The 16,094-nt window shown below is 39.5% G+C and overlaps 1 protein-coding gene across 2 annotated transcripts in view; it reads right to left on the minus strand.

Moving 5' to 3' along the window:
• ATP10D (ATPase phospholipid transporting 10D (putative)) overlaps window positions 1–16,094 on the minus strand; it is a 107,413-nt gene that overhangs the window by 24,919 nt on the left and 66,400 nt on the right. For both annotated transcript variants that reach the window (XM_042936451.1, XM_042936453.1), the window contains 6 exons: window positions 12,308–12,496; window positions 9,266–9,875; window positions 8,539–8,645; window positions 7,076–7,202; window positions 4,809–4,993; window positions 271–580 (listed from right to left, as the gene is read on the minus strand). In XM_042936451.1, coding sequence (XP_042792385.1) covers window positions 271–580; window positions 4,809–4,993; window positions 7,076–7,202; window positions 8,539–8,645; window positions 9,266–9,875; window positions 12,308–12,496 — 1,528 coding nt within the window. The remainder of the gene's footprint in view (window positions 1–270; window positions 581–4,808; window positions 4,994–7,075; window positions 7,203–8,538; window positions 8,646–9,265; window positions 9,876–12,307; window positions 12,497–16,094) is intronic.

Raw genomic sequence — 16,094 nt, forward strand, 5'->3', positions numbered from 1 at the left:
ATGTAACCCAAAGTCCTACTATGTTGTTTTCCGCATCACATCCCTACCATGTGGTTCGAAGCAAGTGGTCAAAAAGGTGATGAAGGCAAGAAGGGAAGGAGTGGAGGATAAGGAGGAAGCAGGGAGGAAAGGGAGAAGGAAAGTGGGGGAGGGAAAGGACAGACAGACAGAAGGGTAGACAGAAGTACAGAAGGAAGGACGGAACAGAAGGATCAGCCCCTAGCGTGGCATGAAAGTGAGGAGCACGCGGCCGGTTCCATCCCCACTCACCGATGGCCAGCGTCATCACCTGGAGATGGTTGCGCACCAACTTCACTACCTCGCTTTTCTGCAGGGGGGTGGCTCGGCAGCAGACCACAGCTTGACAGCAGGCAGTCAGCTCCAGGAACTGCTTCTGCAGACTCTCCTGCAGGGCGAACTCCAGGGTCTTCCCATTGATGATGAGTCCAGCCCGCAGCCCTGAGTCCTGTGTGGCTGGGGACTGGTGTAAGCCCTCACTTAACAATGCTTGCTCTGGACAGGCTGGATTCTTCTTCTGAAGTTCCTTCAAAATTGTGCTCATCAGCACCTCACAGGCATCCTTGAAACAAGAGGCAAAGACAGTTGGCCTTGGGGCTCCCTTGGTGGCCATACCCAGCTAAATTTATCATTGTCATTCTTTAGCAACTGCTGTATAAAGGCAGTTCCTCAAGCCGTTACTTTTGAAGACCTCCCAGCTTTCCACAGAGATCGGGGTGGGGGGGGGGAGGAGGGAGGAGGGAGGAGGGAGGAGGGAGGAGATCAGTTAATTGGATGGAAGAGACCTCTCATCCCCAATTCTGCAACTAAAAATAGCTGAGAATTTATTTATTTGTACAATTTACCTTCTCAAACAGTGACTCCCGAGAGTTCTTTGGTCTTTTTCTACCATTTACTATCTGCTTGACATTAGGAAAATTATGTAACCTCTCTGAACCTCAGCTTTCTCATCAGAAAATGCAAATGTCTACACATTATAACATCATTGTCAAGAAGAAGTGAAATAATGTGTGCAAAGTTCCTAGTGTAAGGCATGACACAGAATTTAAAAAATAATAGTTACTATTTTTATCTTCTTTTGGACTCAAAATTCATTCATTCACAGTGGTTTATTGAGAAACCACTTTATACTAGGAAACATCCTAGGCACTGGGGATTGGCCAACGAACACAAGAAGACCCCTGCCCTCATCGAGCTTATGTTCTGGTTGGGATGTTTTCAGTGGTGCTTGTCACGTTTGGTCTGTGCACATCCCTCCACTCTCTTCACCCCACATAGTTAAGAAGTACCATGGAGACAGATATCATTTTTAATTTACTTTTGAAGCCTTCACAATGCCTGAGAGAGGGTCACATCAGACACTCAATAAATACTCATTGGATGGATTCTACTCAAGAAGACTGACAATAAAATTACCCAGAAATTATTGTGTCAAGTGACCACTAAGGACAGAGCCTAACAAAATCCACGAGCACTGCATTTAAGTTTAGACATTAAGACTGAAAGAAAAAGAAAAAAAAGACTGAAAGAGTTCATTCGTAAGAGATCCCCTCACTCACAGGTCCCATATATGTCGCTCTGATCCCATACATGTCAAAAACTTCTGAGGAAAAGTATACAAAGGTGAATCAAATATGCCCTTTATAGGCTCAACACATAATAGTAAAAAGTTATTTTAAAAAACCTTCTAGAGTTTGGTTATATTAAAACGATATATTCAGAAGGTAACATACCCTTGAGTCATTGAAAATCAGCGTGTCTATTAACATGAGATGATACTTAAGGCATTTGTTAAGTGAAAAAACACAATTACAATACTATACAATACATAATGACAGCCTTTGTATGCTCAGGGTGCACAGAATACAGGCTTGAGTAGAAGCCCTCTAAAATGTGAACATAAATTATCTGTAGTTTTATGTTTATAGAATGATTATAGACATTTTTATCCTCTTATTTGAGCATGCATTTAGCTCTATAAATTACATTTTCATTACAGAAATATATATATACACTCAATTTTCATTATTTGCAGATTCCATATCTGTGAATTCACTTACTTGCTAAAATTTATCTGTAATCCCACAATCAATACTTGTAGTGCTTTCATGGTCATTGGTAAACATGCACAGATAGAAATTTTTTGAGTCACGTGATACGACTCCAGCCGAAACTGAACAAGGTGATGCTGTATCTTATGTCAGCTCCTGTACTATAAATAAGTGTCCTTTTCACTGTTTGGTGACACATTTTCTGTATGTTTGTGCTTCTTGTTAATTTCACTGTTTAAAATGGCCTCCAAGCATAGCGCTGCTGAAGTGCACAGTGCTGTCTAGGGGTCCTATGTACTAGAAGGTTGTGATTGGCCATAAATTCAATGTTATAATACATACAATAAATTGTTTTTAAACAGAAACACGCACGAACGAGGTTCTATATTGATTGGTTGACACAATGTTGTGACCAGAGGCTTATGGCAACCTAATTCTACGTTTGGTTCAGTATTCACTAATACAGCATTTGCAGCAACTGTATAGAACTTAACTCCACGAATAATGAGAAAAACTACAGATGGATATAGATTATATAATATGTAATTCAATACAAAATGTATGCTTGACAAGTAATCAGCTGTGAGTAGACAAACCACAACCTTTTGGAGTTTCAGGCTATAAAAATGAGGATAATTTTACCTGATCTGTGGCCTTGTTGTAACTGTCAAGAAAGATCACGAATAAGAAAGCCTTCTATGGATTCTAACCAGCATGAAAATAAAGTTACTATCTCAGGAAAAAATTATAAGTGAAATAATAAAAACAAAACTTAAAAATTAAATGATGAATCCTAAAAGGCCTTTATATATCAAAAGGCAATAAAGAATCCAATATATAATTATATTAACCTTTCCCCCCCCAAAAAACAGACCCAGGACTTTTATGAGAATGGAAACCATGTAAAGTTTATAAGTGGCGACATTTACTGTAATCTAACTTGCAGATTTAGGAACAAGAGTTGACAGAAATTTGTAAAGCTGAAATACTACACTACAGAAATGACCAGATATTCTACTGGTTTCCAGGTGGCTCACTTAGAATGTCACAGAAGCAATTTCTTCACTAACTGGCCAACCAGGTTCCGTGATCTTTCTTTTTTAATTCTTAGCATCTCCTGATGGATGGAGGAGAATGGGGGAAAAAAATGAAAATAATATAGTGACTTAGCCCCTACTATGTGCCTGGCATTTTATATGGATGGACCTGAGTCACCATAAAACTAAATTGTGTTCACTGTGCTCTGTTAGTTACCTGGAAAATTCACATAGGTGGAACAGCTTTTGATAATTAAAAAAAAAATGTATTTTTTGTATTTAGAACAGTCCACAGTGGATACTCTATAAAGACTTCTTGAATTGGTAACTTTAAATATCTTCAACTATAATTGTGTATTTACAAATAAGCTCTATGATCCTATGGATTTTACTGCTCATAAAAATGTCAAAGTTGAAATCAAATAAAAAGAACTGACTTCCTTTTCAATGGTAATTGAACCCTTTCTGACAGGTACTACATGTTTAATTTATAGTTTATATTTTCTCATTTAATGCCTACAATGACCCTATGAAATAGATGTTACTCTCACATCACAGGTTAGGGAAAAGGTCCAGAAGAAAACTCTCCAAGGTCACATACCTGATCACTGGCAGACCAAGTAAATGAACCAGGGTCTTACCAGCCTTAGGGCACATCCATTTTAGTGACCAAAATGACTAATGACAATTTTCTTGTGCTCAGACCTGGCTGGTACTAGGAGCTGGCTGGAGGTTGTGGTTATGGGTCTCTGGATCACAGCCAACTGCCAAGGAGAACCCACCCTGTGTTGAAAAGGAAAGTTCTCTTTCCTTAAAATATATGATCTGGTTAGGTATTGACTGAGGCCCGACCATAATAACATGGCTAACCAAACATGGCAGCCTATGACAGCCCCAAGATGTGATCCAGATGAGAAGCTCCAGAGGATTTCTGAGAGGCGGGTTGCTGGCAGAGTATGGATGCCACTGATGAAGTCTGACTTTGAGGAAGGAGGGAGAAAGGTTTTCCAAGCTAATTAAGCGGCATGCACAAATCTCAGAGGTTATTACTATACTGGAAAATTAAAAAAAAAACAAAACAACCTATTCAATGCATTAGAAATTTGTGTTAGAATTTAATGGGAGGTGGGGCAGGGACAATTATAAAAAAAAAATAAGCTGTATCCAAACCTCTTAAACTCCTTAAGGAAAAAAAAAATTTTCCCTTTCCTTAAAACAGTTCTACAAACTTGACATTCTCAACAGTACTATCTAAGAATTACCACTAGAGGGCATAATTATCCCGAGAGTCTATTTTTGGAATTAACCATAAAAATACCAATTTACTCACCTAATTCTGATAGAAATCATCACTTCCCCTCAACTTGAAACAGAGGTATATTCCTGTCCAAGAATTTGACATATTTTTTCATTATGGGCTAAATCTTATCAAATCCCTGGAAATCCAATGGGGGGTAAGTGAAAGCAGAAAATAAAAAGGCAACTTTCTATAGCAACAATTTCTTTGAATCATGTTAAACCATGAAGCCTTTAGAAGAACTATGGTATCTTCCCAAGCACAAGCTAGGTTGCTGGATAGAAGAAGTAATTATCAAGGAGCTAATGGTTATTGGTTTTTTTTCCTCCTTCCATTCATCAAATCACAAATGCTCCCTTGGCTATGAAAAAAAAAAAAAAAAAGACTCAATCTCATTACACATACTTTACTCTGGGTATTGAGGATAAAGAGCTTGTCATCTGGCTCCAGTAGTTTGCATGCATAAGCTATGTTGACAGCTGTCTCCTGCTTGTCCCCTGTCAGCATCCAGATCTTGATGCCAGCTTTTTGAAGGGCTTCTATAGACTCGGGGACTCCCTCCTGCAGACGGTCTTCAATGCCAGTAGCACCTAAAAGATAGCCAAAGTGCAACAGAGCCTGTGAGAAACTGAAGCCCGTAGGAGCTCACCTAGGCTATAACTGAACTGTATCTGTTTGTCAACCCAATCCTGAACTACCCAAACTGTGCCAGCAGCTTCCAGAGATTCAAAGAAGTGTGGACCCAGACCAAAATCATATACAAAGTAATATTCTGGGAGGGAAGCCTTAGGAATCAATGAGCTTATTAAACTTACTTGTTTTCCTTGTAGCTAGCTTTCCTCTCCGTAAATTGAGGGGGACTCGTTTCAGTTACTTATGCAACCTTTCTCTATGATTTTGTAATTCTGTGACACTCCCAAGGGTAAGGACAGGCTTTCAAAGAATGTTCTTGCCAATAAGTGGCTTATATTATGAAACAGCATTAAAAATAGATATTATAAGTCCATAATTCCTTTTGCTAAAACAACCAGGGCCAGGTAAGTTTTAGAATTCAAAATTTTTCATATTTTATGAAGGTAACATAGTGCATCTATCATATTTTGAAGTATCTGATAACCAAACATATTAATATTTCTGTGGAAAACTTTCAAATGTTCACACTAGTTAGGAAAATAAAGACTTACAAAAGTTTATCAGACCAGGCCTGATTTTTATAGCCAAATGAGTTCTGGCACTAAACCCACGGAGCGTTTTTGAGTTTGGAATTTCAGACAAGGAGAGGTAGACGCATACAACTGATGCTGTCACAAAGAAATGACGTAGGACAGCACTATTACTCTAGTGGCTCGACACAAAGTGGGATCACTGTTTTTCTCTGAACCAGAGGAATGGAGCTCCGATACTGGTCTCTTGCTATGTTAGCACTTAGATTAGAATCTAGATGTCCAGACTCGGAGACAGTGGTTCTCAACCTTGGCTGGCTCAGCATTCCTTGGGGATCTTTTGAAAATTCCAATGTCCCAGTCACACATCAGACGAACTGAATCAGAATCCCTGAGAATAGGATGCAGGTTTTTTTATTAAAAAATTTTTCTTAATGTTTATATATTTTTGAGAGAGAGAGAGAGAGACAGAGTGCTAGTGGGGGGGGGGGGAGCAGAGAGAGGGAGACACAGAATCTGAGGCAGGTTCCAGGTTCTGGGCTGTCAGCATAGAGCCCAATGCGGGGCTCATACCTATGAACCGTGAGATCATGACCTGAGCCAAACTCGGACACTTAACCGACTGAGCCACCCAGGTGCCCTTTTTAAACTTTTTTTTAATGTTTATTTATTTTTGATAGAGAGAGAGAGAGAGAGAGTGCATGAGTGTGGGTGAGGGCAGAGAGAGAGGAGAGGGAGGCTCTGAAGCAGGTACTGTGCTGTCAGCAGAGAGCCTGACATGGTGCTCAAACTCACAAACTGAGATCATGACCTGAGCCAAGGTGGGATGCTTAACCGATTGCACCACCCAGGTGCCCTGCACTAGTATCTTAAAGTGCCCCAGATGATTTCAAGACACAGCTCAGTCTGAGACAAGAGGTGTCATTTGTGCTACTTTTACCAGCAATCAGGAAGTAAGAGAAGAGAGAAAATTTCATTGGTCCAGTTGCAGGTACATACAAAGCACACAGGCCCTGTTGCTAGGTAGACCCGAGTTTCTCTGCAGCTCTATCAGCTGTTAGTATGACTTTGAACAAGTCAATGAGCTTCTCTGTGCCCCAAGTTTCCTCCAAATAATTTAGAGATTTGTTGTGAAGGTTCAAAGAGACAACACATATTAAGTACCTTATCCAAGGCCTGGCAAGAAACTTAAGCTGGAAATCCTCTTGAACCAGGGGGAACCAGGATATTTATTTGACTTGGTATTCTAAGTTAAAGTGATAAGGTTTTAAATGATCTTCTTAAGGACGACCACCCTGATCCCACCATAAATGGAGTCTAGTTCACTGCAGCGGAAAACAGAATGAAAAGAATTGGAAACCGGGTAGAGATCAGACTGGACACGGTAGACAGAACCATGTACTCTATTAGATCAAAGTAGGGGGGAAAAAACCACTGGTGAATAACTTACTTAGAGAGAGCCAGTGTTTTTCAAAATTGTCCATTCAGACAACACAAGAGTCTACCTACCAAGTAAAGTTAGCTTGTTCTCCAACCTCATGGCAGATTCAAGGAGTAACTCTTCCCTGTGGTCAATGCTGGTTTCTGCTAAAAAGTGGTTCCTCAGCCACTCTGCGTATTCAGTGTCACTCATGACCTAGGGGGGTAAAAAGAGCTATAAGACAGGCCAGATCATCTTGTGGGATCCCACCAGGACTGACCACTAGCTGAATACCAAGCCATCAACCTGTTTTCGGTATTCCTCTCTCTAGACATACTTATGCCAGGTTCTCACACCACCTGGTCACAACCTTCCCAAGCTCTATGGTCAGACTTCTTTAACACTGATAATGGATGGACACGATAGCTCAGTAGTTCTTGGAAATTCTAGGCATCATACATGATGAAAGTGGGTTAATTTCTTTAATTAACCCAGGGGGTATGCAGTTGGAAGAGGTCTCCACGTGGCAGTTAAATCTAGAAAGATTCTAATGGTGCAGTTGAGAAAGTGGCGTCAGGACTGCTCAGTTTGAGGTATTACATAGCCAACAGCACCGCTAATATCTTTCGACGGTTAGTTTGTGGAGTTAGTTATTTGTAAAGGTGAAAAGAGCGAGGGAGCTGTATGAGTGGAGCAAGGAAGTACTCTTCCTAAAATATTAAATGAAATTCCTGGAAAAGGAACCAATGATACATTTTCCTCTTTCTTCAGGTTACCATAGAGGGAGAAATCCACATTTTGGTTCTCAAAAAGCAACGTGAGGTGGAGGGGGTGAGGCAACTTCTCTATCTACTTATTCTCACTCACAAGGTAATCTGACTTAGGAAAAATCTGACATCTATTGGGCTGCATTTTTATCAGGGACAGGATCATTCCACTTGAAAAGGCAGCATTCTCTCCTTTTGCTTTCATCTTGAAACTCTCAATTTTTCTTACAACCTTGTGTGGGGCAGCCTTTTAATTCTATATGCAGCTGGGTGACTAAATATTGACTAAGAGTCTGCAATGGATCCCAGCTTCCCTAATGCAGCTCGTCAGAACTAGAATTTGGGTGAGAAATGAGCGATCCCTACATTTGTCTTAGGTGCTCACTACAGTCTCCAATTCAGGCTTCCTGGAGAGCCTCGTATTTAAAAATTATAATGGATGGCAATTAATGCACTGATACTTTGATCTACCTGTACACCCCCGTCTTTCATATTCGCTAGAGCCCAGAATGACACACGGAAATTGATACTCTGGTTTCTAACACAGCACATGAGAACTCAGAGAACAGAACTTTTAGGTACCCTTGTGGCTTGTTCTCCAAGCAAAACACTGCTTTGGAGAACAAACTCCAAGCAGCCAATACATATGGAAGGGAGAAGCTGTGAACAGAAAGCCCATGATCCAGGGGCTTTGCCAATTATCCGGACCAGGGTTTGACACATGCTCGTCATTAAACGATGGCTACACGGTGGAAGAATAAAGACGATGCGCCTGAGAGCCTCACCTTCTTCGCTATACATAACGTGCGTAGGCCTCGTTTGGCATAGTCGTCCAAGTGTTTCTGGGTTTTCTCTCTTATTATCATCTGTTGTTTTTCCAGACTTCCTCCATCTGAAATAATTAACAAAACACAAGTATTCCCACCAGTCTGCCCAATTAAAGACAAAGTTTTACAAACAATGGTGGCTTACCCCACAACAAACAAAAGACCTTGTAGTTTTGAGTCCCAACTGTGCATTAATTAAAGGGACCCTCAGAATAAAGCTTTCCCTTGTTCCTTCCTCCCTGGGGAAAAGCACCATGAACTTAATACAAACACCATTCCCACACCATCAATAACAACAGTAACAGTAACTATAATAATGCTATCTGCCATTCACTGAACACCTGCCATTTGGTAGGCACTGGACAGAGGCTCTCCATATACTGGATATGGCGTGTCATTAAACCTCTGAGGAACCTACAAAAAAGGTACTATAATCCCCATTTATTGAACACTTAGGCACAGAGTAGTAGGTAACTTTACCAAGACACAGGTCAGATCTGCACCCAGGTCTGTATAGCCCCCAGACTTACATGCTTTCTCACCAAATCCTAGGCAGCTTCCCCTACTTTGCCAAGTGCAGCTGATCCCCCAAATATCCACTTGCTTGTCTTTATAAAACCATCTGGAGTGGCCTTTGAATTTCTGAGCCCTTGATACCCCCGCTTTCAGTTCTGTATGAACTCACCTGGGGAAGCCACAGAGAGCAACTCCATGATTACAGAATCCGCACCCTTTGTGTATACCACGACTTGGTTGGAAAGGGGGTGTCGAACAACAACAGACATTCTTTTTCTTACTGAGTCGAAAGGCAGGATGTGCAGGAGTTGAAACGTTAATGGCCCCAAAGCAGCGAAGTCCACCATGACCTGCTCTGGTGTCCGGGACCGTAAAGTGCATTGGTAAGCCCGGGCGGCATACACCAAGGCCGCTTCGTCTGGGCTCTCAGCCTCATAACACAGGCTGGAGGCCCACGGCTGTCCAGGGGAGCATTCCACCTTGCCATCGGTGAGGCCTGCATCACAGTTCTGTTTCTCAGTCTCCGTAGGGTGAGCAGAATCACTAGAGTCCCGAGGGCTCTCGCTAGTTTGGGAGACCTCTTCCTCCACAGGTGAAGCCAGTTTCATTCGACTAAAGAGAGAGAGTCTGCTCGCAAAGGCACTTGGGATCCCAGAAGATGGCTCTTTCCCACTGGCAAGTGACGGCGAACTTGATCTTCGCACAGACAATCTCTGGAAGAGGTTTTTAATCTCTTCCAAGGACTTGATAGGCATTCCACTCAGTGATGAGAGTCCAATCTAGGGAAGACAATTTGGGAGGGTCTCCATCATATAGTCAAAAGCAGTTCATAACCATGTTGAAGTCAAACCAGGAAAAAAGAAGGTAAGAATTACCCCTCCTTAAATAACTAGCAGCCTGCTTCTTCATACTTAAAACTGCCCCAGAAAAGGGGTGCCTGGGTAGTGCAGTTGGTTAAGTGTCTGACTCTTGATTTCAGCCCAGGTCATGATCTCAAGGTTTGTGAGTTTGAGCCCTGCATCAGGCTTCGTGCTGCCAGCACAGAGCCTGCTTGGGATTCTCTCTCTCCCTTTGTCTGCCCCTTCCCTCCTCATGTTCTCTCTCTCTCTCTCAAAATAAATAAACATTAAAAAAAAAAAAAACTGTCCCAGAAAACATTAACAAAAATTAAAATGGCCATAATGAAAAAGATGTGCTAACGTTGATGGCACTATAAATTTCTACAACCATTTAGAAAGAAATTTGGCAAATAATAGCAAAAGAGATAAAATGCCAATATTGCCAGCAGTGGGCATATTAAAGCAACTTTTCCTAACGAATAACTTAAAATATAGGTGATCCATAATCTTTATTATGTACATCCTAGCAATAGCAATTTAAAAATTATAAGCAAATTAAGTATTCAAAAATAGCAAAGCAGAAAAATCTTCCTGAAATGTTATACAGTCCTTACAAAATAAAGTTTATAAAGCCTATGGGGTAAAATTGGTAAAGCTTTCAAATATAAAATTCATGTGAACAACATAAAAATAAAAATTGTATGAACATAAGAACAAATGAGCGATAATATGCATTTAAAACACTGAAAGAAAGCTAAAAGATTAACAAAATGGGTTGTTTTCCTCTTTTATTTTTCAGATTCTATAAGATTGTTACCATGACTTTTTCTGTTGTTTTAAAAAGGCCAGTGAACAAAGTCACTTAAAGTGTTATCAGCAGAAATTATTAGCTTATTAGCAGAAATTCACAGTGAGTGTGAATTTCTATTACATATTTTTTTCTAATTTGTAGCCTTATTTTCTTTTCTAGCTCTCAACTTTTATCAGTGATTAAACTTAGAGTTTAATATTAATTATGAAGGCCAATTAAATCCTAAAATTTTCTCATTCTGAAAAGCCCAAAATATGGAAGTGTTTTCCTAAACATTATTAATCTTTGGATAGTTGGAGACACCTATGCTGGTCAATTTTCAGACTTATCAGCAACTCAGAAATGAAGAGAAACAACCACAGATGAGGTTTTCATATTCCTGACAGATTCTGATTAACTTATTAGTCATGGTCTATCATTACCTCAAAATATCATAAAGCTTAGGCTTTTATAGCTCTAGAGATTTTCTTTCAGACAACAGCATATTCTATTCTTTGGGGATAAGGCAACATTTTCAAACAAAAAAACACCAGAAGATGCCTACTTTGGATACAGATACACGAGAAAAACTGTTACACGAGGAGGAAAAAATATCCAGTAATTTATTCTCTAAGTACATAATCACTTTCCAAAGAGCAACTCTCTAATTGAAAACCTTATAAAAACAGTTTTCTGATAAAAGCTTAATTGGAAATAAGTTATTTTTATGGTAAAGTTGACCACCTCTGAATTTGCCAAAAAAAGATGATCTGATGGGAAATTAAAATGTAACTGGGTTGTGCTGCAAACTGAATTTAAGTGGGTGTGTGCAAAAGGGAAGAGAGTTCTTCGCACGAGGAACACAGCACAGCATGTGGTGAATCACCAGTCTTTAAAACAAGTTTTTCTTTTTAATTGAAAGTGAATTTTTACATAAATTCTAAGCTACAAATAGGCTTTTTAAATCTAGCTTTTGTGGGAACTGCAGAATCTTGGTACACTATAAATGTGCTGGATTTTAAACTGAGTTAGAACTAACCCAACTGGTACATGAAAAAAGGTACCCTATCGTGAAACATGATAATGAATCTAATACTTTAAATTTTGCCTGATGTAGTGCATATGACGTTGGAGGTCTCAGAAGCCTCAAAGAAGCTTTGATTGGGTAAGGAAACTGCAAAATGAGCACAGCCACATTCCACAAGAACTGTTCTCATCAGCTATCCTTCAAGAGGCAAAATAGTAGAGCAGCACTGAGTCCTACTTCATGGGTTCAAATCCTGCTTCCCCCACATACTGGCTCTGTGACCCCAGGATAGTTACTTAACCTCAATGGCAAAATGGAATGGTGGAGTAATATTACCCAACTTAGGAAGTTGTTCGGAGGATTGCACATGTTAATACCAGTAAATCACTTAGAACATATGTCCAGAACACAGATTAAGTGGTGTGTGTCAACTGCTATTATTATTATCATTAGTAATAGTGTTAATTATTATCTACATAACAAGGCCAGTACAAGTACATTTAAACCCAAAGTTCTCTTCTAGAAGGTGATCCTTGTTTGCATTAGAGACTTTACCTTTTGTCGTGGTTGGTTAGGAGCAGAAACCACTACAGTGTTGCAAATTGCCAATGCAATAAAGAAGTCAATGATATACAAAGTCTCCAGTGGTGGATTTGGGACAGCCTCATCTAGTGGTGTAAAAAGCTGAGGTGTAATCTGATTAAATTTGTCCAAAAGTCTGGTGTCTGGTACCACATCTGTTTCCTGAAAACCCAATTAGAAAAAGTGTTGTTATGTTAAGTATCTAAAAATGAGAGCCTTAAATTTACATGAGAAGTAGCTTTTATAACCACACTCTATGCACAATGAGATAGTAAACTTTACTCTTCTAAAAAACATTTAACATGGCATCATGGGAAGTGAGAATAGGAAAATAACAGACCAAAAAAAAAAAAAAAAGGAAAATCCAGAATGCACAATACTGATGGAGAACACCTTGACTATTAACTTAAATTCAACAGGAGATAGGAACAATGCCTTCCACCAAAATCTAGTTGACTGTTTTTCTATTTTGAAATACATAGTTGACAAAAGTGAACTATTGGGAGTTCATCAAGATAAAAAACTTCTGCACAGAGAAGGAAAAAAAAATCAACAAAACTGAAAGACAACCGACGGAATGGGAGAAGATATTTGCAAATGACATATCAGATAAAGGATTAGTATCCACAATTTATAAAGAACTTATCAAACTCAACATCCAAAAAAAAATAATAATCCAGTGAAGAAAGGAGCAAAAGACATGAATAGACACTTTTCCAAAGAAGACATCCAGATGGCTAACAGACACATGAAAAGATGCTCAACATCACTCACCATCAAGGAAATACAAATCAAAACTACAATGAGACACCCCCTCACACCTGTCAGAATGACTAAAATTAACACAATAAACAACAGGTGTTGGCAAGGATGTGGAGAAAGGGGAATTCTATTGCACTGTTGGTGGGAATGCAAACTGGTGCAGCCGCTCTGCAAAACAGTATCGAGGTTCCTCAAAAAGTTAAAAATAGAACTACCCTATGACATAGCAATTGCACTACCAGGTATTTATCCAAAGGATACAAAAATACAGATTTGGAGGAATATATGCACCCCAATACTTATAGCAGTACTATCAACAATAGCCAAACTATGGAGAGAGCCCAAATGTCCACTGACTGATGAATGGATAAAGAAGAGGTGGTATATATAAACAATGGGATATTATTCAGCCATCAAAAAGAATGAAATCTTGCCATTTGCAACAACATGGATGAAGCTGGAGTATATAATGCTAAGCAAAATAAGTCAGTCAGGAAAAGACAAATACTGTATGACTTCAGTCATATGTGGAATTTAAGAAACAAAACAGATAAACATATGGGAAGGGGGAAAGGAAGAGAGGGAAATAAACCATAAGAGATTTTTATTGATAGAGAACAAACTGAGAGTTGATGGAGGGAGGTTGGTGGGGGATGAGCTAGATGGGTGGTGGGCATTAAGAAGGGCACTTAGTTATGATGAACACTGGATGTTGTATGTAAGTAATGAATCACTGAATTCTATTCCTGAAACCAATATTGCATTGTATATCAACTAATTAGAATTTAAATAAAAATTTGAAAAGAAAAAAAAATACAGTTTCCAGAGCATCCAACAGCAGCTGATGATTCATCTAACAACTGATGAGTACCACCTCTTTTAAAAGTGAGGACATTATTCATACCATGTTATTTTATGGTTAACACAAAAAATTTTATGGTTCAAATCATTACTATAATAAAAACAAAAACAGAAACAAACAAAAGAACCTCTCCAAAATAAACATCAGTATGAGCAGGCAAACATATATAAAGAATATTACCTAGTAATATACATGACATTAATGAGGGTTCCTCCAAGAGATTTTTCTTTTTTTTTAACATTTTCATTTTATTTTTTGAGCAAGAAAGAGAGCATGACCATGGGAGGGGCAGAGAGAGAGGAAGACACAGAATCCCAAAGCAGGCGCCAGGTTCTGAGCTGTTAGCACAGAGCCCGATGCAGGGGCTTGAACCCACGAATGTGAGATTGTGACCTGAGCCAAAGTTGGATGCTCAACTGACTGAGCCACCCAGGCGCCCCTCCAAGAGATTTCTGATCATCAAATATATTGTCAATATATGCCCTGTGCCCTCCTCTTAAAGATTCTTAGCATAGGGTGGTTCAGTCGGTTAAGCATCCAACTCTTGACTTCAGCTCAGGTCGTGATCTCATGGTTCTTGAGTCTGAGCTCCACATCTGGCTCTCTGCTGACAGCATGGAGCCTGTTTCAGATCCTCTGTCCCCCTCTCTCTGCCCTTCCCCTACTTGTGCTCGCTCGCTCTCTTTCTCCCCAAAATAAATATTAAAAAAGTAAAAAAAAGGGGCGCCTGGGTGGCTCAGTCGGTTAAGCGTCCAACTTCGGCTTAGGTCATGATCTCACAGTCCGTGAGCTGTCAGCACAGCTCAGAGCCTAGAGCCTGTTTCAGATGCTGTGTCTCCCTCTCTTTCTGACCCTCCCCCATTCATGCTCTGTCTCTCTCTGTCTCAAAAATAAAAACGTTAAAAAAAATTTTTTTTTAATTAAAAAAAATTAAAAAAAAAAGATTCTTAGTACAAATTAGCTCTAAGAAGTTCTGCTATTGAAAAAACTACATATCCATTTTAACACAGTGCTTCTCACATTTACTGACGAGTACTAGTTTTAACAAAAGAATGTTGTGCTAGAAAATGGTTTATAAAACAGTCACATGTAGACAACTGCTTTAGAAATTTTTCAGATGAATCAAAAGAGGGATCATCAACTACAAATCAAATTTCACTAAAATGCCATTGTATTCTAGAGAAGTCGTGCATGTAGTCGGTTGGCATGCTGACTGCAGGAAGCCAGGAGAGGTGATTTAGAGATAGGAGAAAACGGTGGAGATGTGAGATGTGTGATATTAGGCTCAAAAGACCATGGCTTGTATTTTATGCTTAGTTTGGGGAGAACTAGCGTAGGCTTAATAAGAAAACAGCACAGGCTGAAAAATCGCATGAGTTTGAGTTTAGATCCTGGACTCACTGCATAGTCGCTGCTATCCTCAGGTAGCGTGCTTCAACTCCCCGAGCTTCATTTTCTTCTTCTGAGTAATGGTAAAAATAACACCTACCTCACAGGGTGGTTGTATAAAGTCAATGAGATAATGAGTGAGGTGATACCCGTACAACAGGAACCTATAGGCAGATCACCAGGCTCACAATGGGTCCAAACTATATGCTGTCACAAAGCATTCTCAAATTTCTATTTAAATACATCAACATCTACTATCCTGTGATATGAGACATAGTTTGGTGGAGTTCATAGGCACTAATATTCTGATGGCTGTTCACTAATGAGTCAGCCATATTTCCTCACACATCTCACGTACACAGTAACACTGAGCCAGTGTCTGGGCCCTCAGTTACTCAGAGAATAATCCTTTCCTCAGGACCTCCTTGCCAAAGTCAATAAAAGACAGTGGTAATGTTTGAGAGACTTCTTTCTTACTCAATGCTTAGTCAGCAAGGGATGCTTGGGAAACTTGTCACATGATATTTGGCAAATATACTGTCATCTATTGCTTGTGAGATCCCATGAGTTAGAAAATATTTCCAGAGGCATCTCAGAATGCTAATGTGTACTAAGTCAAAAACAAAAACAAAACAAAACAAAAAACAAAAAAACATTTCAGAGTGGAACTCTTCTTAAGAAATGTTAAAATTTTTTTTTCTAATATGTGTTTATTTTTGAGAAAGAGAGAGAGAGAGGGAGGGAGAC

Source organism: Panthera leo, chromosome B1, assembly GCF_018350215.1.
Source record: "Panthera leo isolate Ple1 chromosome B1, P.leo_Ple1_pat1.1, whole genome shotgun sequence".
In the NCBI taxonomy this organism is placed as follows: Eukaryota; Metazoa; Chordata; class Mammalia; order Carnivora; family Felidae; genus Panthera; species Panthera leo.